This window comes from Petaurus breviceps, unplaced genomic scaffold, assembly GCF_028583685.1.
Source record: "Petaurus breviceps papuanus isolate PSGF00001 unplaced genomic scaffold, PetGlider_PUasm1.0 551, whole genome shotgun sequence".
In the NCBI taxonomy this organism is placed as follows: domain Eukaryota; kingdom Metazoa; phylum Chordata; class Mammalia; order Diprotodontia; family Petauridae; genus Petaurus; species Petaurus breviceps.
The window spans coordinates 12,453,966-12,464,816 of NW_027186372.1; the positions used below are offsets into that span (position 1 = coordinate 12,453,966).

Below are 10,851 nucleotides of genomic sequence, written 5' to 3' on the forward strand. Positions count from 1 at the left end.
ACACAGTTCATATGAATATGTAATTGAACAGATGTGTGAAAAAGGAATTTTTTTGGAAAAAAGAATGCCTGCAGTGTTATTATTTGGGGTACAGGAAGTGGGCAGGGGAGAAGGCTTTAAGGGACTTTGAGACCCTTAGGCCTAAGCTCTCCATTCAGTACCTCACAAGAACAACTAACCAAATTGTTGGTCAGGAATTCTTCCTTCCTAGAAGAAGATAGCTTTCATTGCTTTGTTGGTACCAAGCCTTCCTCTTTAGGCCTCCACTTTTTTTTAATAAAGCAATTGGGGTTAAGTAACTTGCTCAAGGTCACACGGCCAGGTGTTTCTGGGTGGGTGCTAAGTGTCTGAGCCCGGATTCGATCCCCAGGTCATCCCAACACTGGGGCCGGCGATCTTACTGTGCTAACTGGCTGCCCCTAGGCCTCCACTTTCACCCAGGCTGTGTTTTATATATTTCCATCAAGGGTACCTCTCTATTCCTATTCACCCAGATTCACAAGCTCTAAGGCCTCCCTAATTCTTCTTCCCCTAGATGTAGTTGTCAAGCCCTGTGGTAAAGGTAGGAGATGGGGAGACACTTAGTTTTTTAGAGAGAGGACTCCTCAAACCTCCCTTTCCAGTCTCATTTCTTATTGTTCACCTTCACATACTCTGTGTTCTACACAAGGTGGAACATCATCGCTCATCTTTTATCGCCTTCTCACTCACAAAGCCACTAGGCCTAGTTTAGGCTTTCATCTCCTCTCATTTGAACTATTGTAATAATCCCCTAATTGGTCACCACTATTCCAGCTTCTCCCTTCCCCAGACCTTTCCCTACACAACTGCTAAAAACAATTTTCCAATAGTTTCTAATAATGTCTAAGGCACAGTTCAGACCATGTCAATCCCCTTCTCAAAAATTTCATTGTCTCCCTGTTGTCTCATTCTGGAACTTAACACCTTCTATAATCTGACTCCAGCCTGGCTTTGAGCTTTAATTCATACTTCTCTCCTCTTTGTACTCTGTGTTCCAGACAAACTGGAAAAATTAGCCATTCCTGGAACTGGATATGCAGTCTCCTACTTCATTGCATTAGCACAAGTTGTCCCAAGCCCAGAATGTACTCCCTCCTCTCCTCTGCCTTTCAGAACCATCTTCCTTCAAGCTTGGCTCAGGAGCCATCCCTCCTGTAAAGCTCCCCTCTGAATCCCCCAAGAGCTAATGTACCTTTTCTCCTCAAATGAACTTTGATTTCCTTATTTAGAGAAATGTTTTTTCTCCACCACCACCCCCAACCCAGTAGAATGTGATGTCCTTGAACTGGGTTTCATTTTTGTCTTTGTATACTCAGCACTCAGCACAGTGCCTTGCATCTATTAGGACCTTAATGAATGGTTGTCTAATTGAAAGAACAATAGATAGAGAATCGTGAAGCCCAAGTTCTAGTTTCATCAAATCTCAGAGCAGGAAATTATTTTAGAGATCAGTTTACACCTGAGTCCCCTCTCTAACAACCCTGACAGATGATCATTCAGCTGCTCTTTGAACATTTTCACATAATAGAGAGGTCACTACTTCATGAGATATGCTATACCATATTTAAATTCCCTGATTGATTAAAAAATTTTTTTCCTTATATTGAATTCGTCTGCCCCCTAGAGCTAAAATCTAATTACTCCTCCTAATGACAACCCTTCAAATACTTCAAATGACAGTAGTTCAAATACTATCATGTCCCTCCTAAGTCTTTTCTTTTTCAGGCTAAATATTCCTTCAGCTGTTCCTCATATCACAAAATTCTGAGACCCCCTGATCTGCTTCCTTATGCCTCAGTTTGTAAAAGTCTATCTTAAAATGTCTTGCCCAGAATTGAATACAGTATTTAAGATATAACCTACTATGGGCTATTTATTGATTTGCTTCTTCTGGACTCTATCAATATAGTTTAAAATTAGATTAGTCCCAGTAGATAGGTTCAGTATAAGCCAGGGGTGGGGGAGCTTTGTTGTGGCCCTTTGATTGAATCCAGACTTCACAGAACAAATCCTGTGAAGTTTGGGTTTAGTCAAAGGGCTGCACTTGAGGACCTAGAGGGCCACATGTGGCCTCGAGGCTGCAGGTTCCTTACCCCTGGTGTAGGCTAACCAGGAAGATATCAGGAAAAAGAATCGGGTCCCCAAGCTTTCAGCTTCAACAATTAGGTTTCTTGACATGGATTTCATCCATTTCTAGTGATTGAATAAAGTCTCCAGGGATTGAAAAGTCTAGGGAGAAGCTATTATTTGCTTCTAAACAGGAAAGAGGCTGCCATCCATCAGCCTAGAAGACAGTGTGGCACTGCATTGGAAAGAGTATTGGATTTTGAAATCAGGGGGCTTAAGTTTGAGTCCCAACTCTCTTATGTATTATCTGTATGATCTTATACAAATCACTTAACCTTTCTGAGCTTCAGTTTACTCATTGGAAAGTGATCCAATTGGAGAAAGGTCCCTTCTACCACTGGATCTAGGATCTTATTATAACCTGTGTCCAAAGGAATCTGGGCTCACAAAGGACCCAAGTTCATCTTGAGAATTCTGGTGCCAGAAGGGTCAAGTGTTCTTCCTTTGGCCACCACCAGCATCCCTCTGACTAGGATCCCATGATTTCTTTCCTTGAGGTCTGGGCAGCAGTTTATCTATTTTCATATAAAAGCTTAAATCCATACTCATCTTTAAAAAAAAATACCTCTCAATGCTCATTTGCAATAGATCGCTCTGAGATACTGCAAATCTTTAAATCCCTAGTGAGATAATCAAGGATCTGACAAGTTCTGTCTGTAAATGTCCCAAGAGCATGGACAACTGATAGAAACAGGGTGTTTACAGGTTAGGCTTCTCCAAGTCTATGGGAATGTCCATTTGGGGAAATCTGGGCCTATAGCCCTTTTTGGTTTGTTTTTGTTATTACTTTAAAGGATAAAGGAGGAGAGAGAGGAAATGGATGGTTAGAACATAATGGGGCCATTTTGTACCCTGCACTCAGTACATATTATATTCACCAGGGATAGGACTAGCCGTGTTCAGAGTTAGCACATCTTGGCATATTTTCCTTTCCTGAAGAGATGTTGGCCTTGGAATTTGGTCAAATGAGCCTCCCTCAGTTTCTCCCTTGTTGTCAGGTCTCCTCACACTCTCTCCTCTTGGCCTTCAATCTAGGTAATGATGAGAGCAGCTGCCAGCTGGCCCCTCGCTGTCCTGAGCAGTGTACCTGTGTGGAGACTGTGGTGCGTTGCAGCAACCAAGGACTCCGGGTCCTACCCAAAGGCATCCCTAAGGATGTGACCGAGCTGTGAGTGCCCCCTCATCTCTAGCAATGCTATTACCTTACTAGCTTGCCTTCTTTGTGGAAGCAGACATGTGGCTGAGTAGGATTCAGTACTGTGAACCTCCCCCGGGGCCATAGCATTTACCCTCCCAGTCAGGAGAGGCCTATCTTTCCACTGCTGGAACCTAGAAACACCAGGTGTGGATGAGGATGAGGATCCTGGTGTGTATCTATTCTTTTTCATTTACTAAAAAATGCAATTGTTGTCCTTTCTGATAATAGTTTTCTAAAAAGTCTACATCTTTGGGAACAGTACTTCAGCCCATTTTAGTTTAAAAAAGCAAGAAATTCGTGCCTATTCTGTGCAAGGCATTGTATGCCATGCCATCTAAAACACTTCCAGTAAAGTGGATGGCTATATCATGTGTCCAGTCTGATGGGAGAAACATAGCTCCCTTCCTCAAAAGTTCTCAGTAAAATAAAGGAGATGTTGTCTCTGCCCTTGGTGAGCTCTCGGTGCTGGGGATTCCTGATCACTACTCTCTGGGGCACTTATCTAATGGGGGGAGACATAAGAGCAATAATTAGAAAAATAGCTAATATATATTAACATATATATAAAGCACTTTAACATTTGTAAAGTGCTTCTCGTATATTATTAGATTCCCATAACAGCCCAGTGAGGTAGGTTCTATTATTATTATTTCCATTTTATAGATAAGAAAACAGAGGCTGAGAGAAGTTAAATGATTTACCTAAGGTCACATAGCTAGTAAGTATCTGAGAAAGGATTCGAACCCAGGTCTTCCTAACCTGAGTTGATTGCACTATCTGTTCTACAAGCTTATAATGGGTCAGAGAACATACACACAAGTGTGCTGGATTTGAAATCAAAGGGGCTGACCTTGAGTTCTGGTTCTGCCATGTACTAGTGCTGTAACTCCAGGCAAGTTATTTCTGTGCCTTAGCTTAGGATAGCTAGGTGGTACATCGGATAGAGCCCTGGGCCTAAAATCAGGAAGACTCCTCTTCCTGAGTTCAGATCTGGCTTCAGATACTTATTAGCTACATGGCCCCAGGCAAATCACTCAACCGCGTTGGCCTCAGTTTCCTCATCTGTAAAACGAACTGAAGAAGGAAGGGACAAACCACTCCAATACCTTTGCCAAGATAACCCCAAACGGGGTGATGAAGAGTTGAACCCGATTGAAATAACGACTGAACAACAGCAACACTGCCTTAGTTTCTTCATCTGTAAGAAAGAGCACTTTGGGTTCTAATGCCCTTTTCAGCACCAAAACTAGATCCTGTTATCTGAGAATATTTACCACGTGGTCCAACATGTACAAAGAAATGTATAAAGTCAGCAAATAAGAGCATGTTTGACCTTGACCCACCCTAGTTAGGGTCTTCCTGGCGGTCTAGAAAATGGGCTTTGTCTCCTACCTTAATAGGCATGTGTTTTTGTTTGTTCTGTGGCTCCAGGAGCCTCCTGAGGGCTCAGTGTAGTAGCAACTGTAGCCACCACCTTATTGGAAAGGAAGCATTTCAGATTACAGAGCAGCCCTGGGCTTGGGCTGGTACCATTCACTCAGAAGCTCTCCGATGCATGCATGAATGAAGGAAGGAAGGAATGAATAGGGAGCTGGGCACCCTCTACATGGGACAGGCTAGGACAGTGCTCACAAAGAGGAGTTGGAAAGGAGCTGTGGAAAATGTCTTATCCAAATACACATCTCCCAGGCTCATTGTCCCACAGGGTGACACATTTCAAAAGGAACAAACAGGATGGATTCTTTCCCCTCAAGCTCATTCAGCAAAGATCTGAAATAACAAAGATAATTGGATTTAATTGTAAAGTAAATCTGCATGATCTGGGAGGTGAGTCTGTTTCCTCTTTTTTGAAACTCTTGAGCCTTCCCTGGGTTTGTCATTATTTCCATGTTTCTTCAAGGAAAGAAACATTCATTCAAACCAGAGAGGGTGTCTTGCCAGCATCCGTTGGGGGATAGAGATGGGGCATCAGGGCATGGGTGTAGTATGAGGAGGGAGTGTCTGTGTGTGTGTGTGTGTGTGTGTGTGTGTGTGTGTGTGTGTGTGTGTGTGTGTGTGTAAGGGAGGTTAAGAGGGGCAGGAGGAATGAAAGGAGACAAACAAGGGGAGTAGGTGCCTGTGAAAGGGAAAACAGTCAGGTCTGAACAAGCTACACACTTGGTGGTCTCAGACTTGGGGTCATCTACAAGATTCCAGACCAATGATTCCTGACTTGAGTTCTCTAGTTTTGACTCCAAGCCATCTCTAGTTATCTTGGGGACTGTTGCCAAACACCCAAACAAAATTAATTTTAATTCACTTTAATTTCAAAAACAAACATATACGGTACTTTTCTGGAGGCAGCCCAGGGAGGAGCAGGAAACATCACAGAATCTAACTACCCTTAGTGGAGTAATCAAATTCCAAACAGGTTCCATTTTATCTGGAAGCAGTATTCACCAAATGCCAGTTTGTTATCCCTCTTTTCCTTAACTATGTATGTCTCTTCTCTCTATATTTCTGCTACAGCAGTCAAGTTTAGTCAAGGCATTTTTTTTTTTTTTGATTGCTATGTGCCAGGTCCTATACAAGGCAATAAAAGATGTTAAAAAAAAAAAAAGTGCCAGGCATGGAGTCAGGAAGACTCCTTGTTGTGAGTTCAAATTCAGCCTCAAATGCTAACTCCATGACCCTGAGCAAGTCACTTAAGCCTGTTGGCTTCAGTTTCCTCATCTGTAAAATGAGCTGGGGAAGGAAATGGCAAACTACTCCAATATCTCTGCTGAGAAAACCCCAAGTGGGGTCATGAAGAGTCAGACGCAACTAAAAAGCTAACAGGAACAGCAACAAAGATCAATCCCTCTCCTCGAGGGATTGTAGTCTTACTGAAAAAGCAAAACTTATACACACGATGGCTCAAACAGGTCCTGTAGTAATAGGACCTAGGTTTAAATCCTGGCTCTGATGTTTACTATCCACATGACTTTAGGCAAGTCATTTAGCTCCCAAAGGTTTCATTTTCCTGGCTCTGCTACCAACAACTATGTGACCTCTGCATCTCCAGGCTTCAGTTGCCTCAAATAAAAACTGAAGAGTTTGGACTGGACGGTCCCTGAGGTTCCTTCCAGTTGTAGACCTTTGAGTTTTTGATTCTAATTTGCAGTGGAAAAATTTGCAAACAATATTATAGCAATGAATCTAATGGTGCACAGATCATCAAGTGCTGTAGGAGGTCAGAGAGCAGAGAGACCGTTACTGGCTACAGACCGCTGCCAACTCTCTCAGCCTCAGTTGTTTCATCTGGAAAATAAAGAAGTTGGATTCCGTGATCTCTAAGGTCCTTCAACTATGACATGATGTTATTGTATGATCCTAGGAGGAAAACTTGGGTCGATACAAAAAGTTCTAAGAGATGGGTGAGAGAAAATGGATCAGAAAGACTTCATGGAAGAACCTGAGTTATCCCTTGAAAGGGGATATGGGCCTTGAAAAGGGAGAGAGAAAGCAGCATCCCAAACACAACAATAAATATGACTTAGGTTACAAAGAATGAATGTGCCGTGTCCTCAAGGGAAGGAGGTGGCAGCTAAGTGGTGGGCCTGGAGTCAGGAAGATTCATTTTTGTGTGGGGCAGCTAGGTGGCACAGTGAATAGAGCTTTGTCCCCTGGAACCAGGAGGACCTGAGTACAAATCCGACCTTAGACACTTAACACCTACTAGCTGGGTGACCTTGGGCAAGTCACTTAACCCCAATTGCCCTGCCTTTCCCCCTCCAAAAAAAAAAAGACAAGACTCCTTTTTGTGAATTTAAATCTAGCCTCAGATACTTACTAGCTGTATGACCCTGGGCAAGTCACTTAACTCTGTTGGCCTCAGTTTCCTCACCTGTAAAATGAGCTGGAGAAGGAAATGGCAAATCATTCCAGTATCTTTGCCAAGAAAATCCCAAATGGGGTCATGGAGAGTTGGACACAACTGAAAAAATGATGGGACAACAAGGGAAGGAAATTAATCCCTTAGCAGAGGAAGGTTTGTTTTGAAAATTTAGATCATAAATGTAGAGCTGGAGAGGTCCTTAAGAAGTCACTTAGTCTCAACTTCTTCATTTTGCAGTTGAGGAAACTGAGGGCCAGAGAGATAGAGGGACCACTGACTCAAGGGTACAGAGGTTGTTAGTGGCAAAGCCAGGATCTGAACCTGAATGCAGTGACAGCAAAGCCAGTCTTCCTTCCACACTAAGGAGCTGGGTTGGGTTCAAGTTAAATAAGTGAGTTAGAAAAATTCCAGAGCTGAGAAAAATTATAGAGACCATATCAAATCCCCTTCATTTTTTAGATGAAGAAATCAAGATCCACGGAAGGGAAGTTCCTTGTCATTGTCCCATAAGGGCCAGGGTAGAACCCAGGTCTCTTGGCTCTTGGTCTAATGTTCTATTTGATATCTCAGCGTCCTTTAAATGACTAAATAAAAAATATTAGCAGAGGACAGTTCAGATCGTTGATCTAGAATTAGAAGGGACCTCAGAGTCCAACCATGTCTTTTACAAATGGAGAAACTGAGGCCCAGGAAGGTTAAGTAACTTGTCCAAAGTCACACAGGTTTGAACCAAAGTCCTTTGACTGACAAATCCAGGCCATTTCCATTGTATTACTCTGCCTTCCTCCAGGTTTGTATATTTGTTTGGTTTTTTTCCATTTATTCTAACTTGGAAACTAGATGAACTGAGACTATCCAGTAGGATAAAATGGTGTATACATCCAGATACCTACTGGGCTATGGTCCCTTCATACCAGTTCATACATCTGCTCATGGCCTTGGGGAGAACTCCCTTTAGGCCTAATAAATGAGTGTTTTCTCTCCCCCACGGATGATATGAAGCAGTAGTAACTTCCTTAGATCTGTAGATCTGTATAAGCAAGGACTGAGGGGAATAGGAGAGTGGTAGATAACTGATCCATTTAGTTTCTGGGAACAAATCCCTGCCTTGTGTGTAATGACTAGAAATGACTGCCAAGGGTAGGCATTAGTGAGACTAGATAATCAGTCAAGCAACAACAAGTATTTATTGAGCACTTACACTGTATGTGGCATTATGCTAGGTTATTCTCAGAGATGCCCAGAAGTATTCAATGGAATGTTGATTCTATTCAATAAACATTTATTAAGCTCCTATCACGTGCAAGGAGCTGAGGATACAAGGATAAAAAAAAAAAACAGTCCTTGCCCTCAAGGATCTTACATTTTACGGGGGGGGGGGGGGACAGGGAAGAATACTATATGTACACAAGTAAATATGTAGAAATAAAACATAATTTCAAGAGGGGAGGGAAAATAACTGGGGGAATTAGGAAAGGCTTCATGTGGGAGATATGGTACTTGAGCTCTGCTTTCAAGGAAGCCAGGGATTCTACAAGGCAGAGATGAGGAGGGAGTGTATTCCAGACATGGGATTCATCTGTGTAAAGTCACAGAGGCTGGCTATCCCATGTCCCATGCAGGGAATAGTGAGTAGACCAGCTTGACTGAAATGGAGAATGCATGAAGGGGGATAATATAAAGATTGGAAAAGCAGGCAGGAGACAGACCGTAAAAGGCTTTTAAGTGTTGGGCCCCCAAGTTGCTAATTGGGGAGCCAGACTATTGCACATAAAAAGATTCCTACAACATAAGAAATGAAGTAATATGAACAATATATGCTATATACTGTGGGAATAAAGATGAAAAGAAATTCCACCCATCTTAGCTCCCTAAGAAGGCAATGAAGAGAACATGCCCTGCTCCAATCAGATCACCTAGATATTCTGCCTAGTGCCTTGACCACCCTAGAGATTTTCCCAGCTTCCTTTGGGACATTCCAACTTAAGTGAGTTTTTAAGTTTGGGATTTTAAAAATCTATAAATGGACATGTACCAGAGCCTCTATCTACACATAAATAGGAAGAAAACAAACCCAAATGTGATCCCTCCAGTGAAATCTGATCACCCTGGGACATGTTTACTATGTACCTATTGGCTGGGCTGATACTGCCCTGAAAGATTTGACTTGTTAGCCAGACAAGAATCCTTCACCCTTACAAGCATGGAGCTCAAGAGAATGAAGGCATAAGGGGAAGACAGTTCTTGAATCATGAGTTTTACCTTTTTCCAAGGCTAATTAGTCAAAACTGTACCACTGGACAAGAGGGATTATTGTTCTTATTATTGAAATATAATATGAGTATTGGTTTTTGACCACCATGTATGTGTTTAATGACCAAAGGCACATGCGTGGGCCAGCAGAGAACTCCATTGAATGGCTCTGCCATGAGACACTTCCAGAGATGACAAGTTATTAATAGATGCCCCTTGGAAGTATCTATGGAAACCTGCAGGATGATAATAATGATCCCTAGAATTTTTATAGCTCTTTAAGATTTGCAAAACACTGCACATGTCACCTCATCTGATCCTTACAGCCTTTCCAAGTAAGCGCTGTTATTATCTCCATTTTCCAGAGAGGGAAGCTGAGGCACTGAGAGGTTATATGACTTGCCCATGATGACATAGCATGCAATTGTCCAAGAAGAAATTCGAATTCAGGTCTTGCTGACTCCAAGTCCAGTGTTCTAGGCCCAGAGAGGTAGGAGTAGAGGTTGGAAAACTGGACCATCCCCTGTAGGAATCATGGCTAGACACTCAGGGAGTGCTCTGGGATCTTTCCAGCCTAGAATCACAGACTTAGAATGTCAGAGTAGAAAAGGACTTTAGAGGTATTGTTGTCAGCCTGTATCTTAACAGGAAACCCCTTTATAGCTTCTCTGACAAGTGGCCAACCTGCCTCCATTCAAAGACCTCCAGTGATGGAAACCCTACATGACAATTCATGGTAAAACAGCTCTGGGTGTTAGCAATTGTTCTTTACATCAAGGCAAAAAGCGACCCTTCTGTTCCAAGTTTGGCCCCTGAGGCCAAGAAGAGTGAGTCTGATGTTTTCTCTTCATCACAGTCTTTCCGATCCTTGAAAACAGTGATCATGTCCCTTCAAAGTCTCCTCTCTAGAGGAAACAGCCTCCGTTCTTTCATCCAAATCTCCAATAGGTCGTCTATGATCTTCCCACCATCCTAGTCATCTTCCTCTGGACTTTCTGTTTCTTGTTAATAAATATCCTCTCTGAAAGGCAGCGTCCCAAGCCAGGCAATAGTCTAGGCTGGGTCTGAACTGGGTAGAGGACAATAGGCAGTCAGTTGGGTAACTATCATTTATTATGAGGTTACTGTTTGCTAGCACTGGGGGTATAAAGAAAGGCAAAAACATAGTCCCTGCCCTCTAGGAACTCCCACTCTAACAAGGGAGACAACACGCAAATGCCTCTATACCAACAAGATAGATACAGAGATAGAGACATATGTAGCTAGCTATACACATAGATAGGTAGATAGACAGGCAGACAGGCAGATAGATGGATGGATGGATGGATGGATGGATGGATGGATGGATGGATAGATAGATAGATAGATAGATAGATAGATAGATAGATAGATAGAT

General features: G+C 42.5%; 1 protein-coding gene across 1 annotated transcript in view; it reads left to right on the top strand.

The window, feature by feature from the left end:
• Positions 1-10,851, top strand: part of SLIT3 (slit guidance ligand 3) — an 818,102-nt gene that overhangs the window by 720,724 nt on the left and 86,527 nt on the right. The window contains exon 21 of the mRNA XM_069102723.1: positions 3,184-3,316. Within this exon, the coding sequence (XP_068958824.1) occupies positions 3,184-3,316 (133 nt within the window). The remainder of the gene's footprint in view (positions 1-3,183; positions 3,317-10,851) is intronic.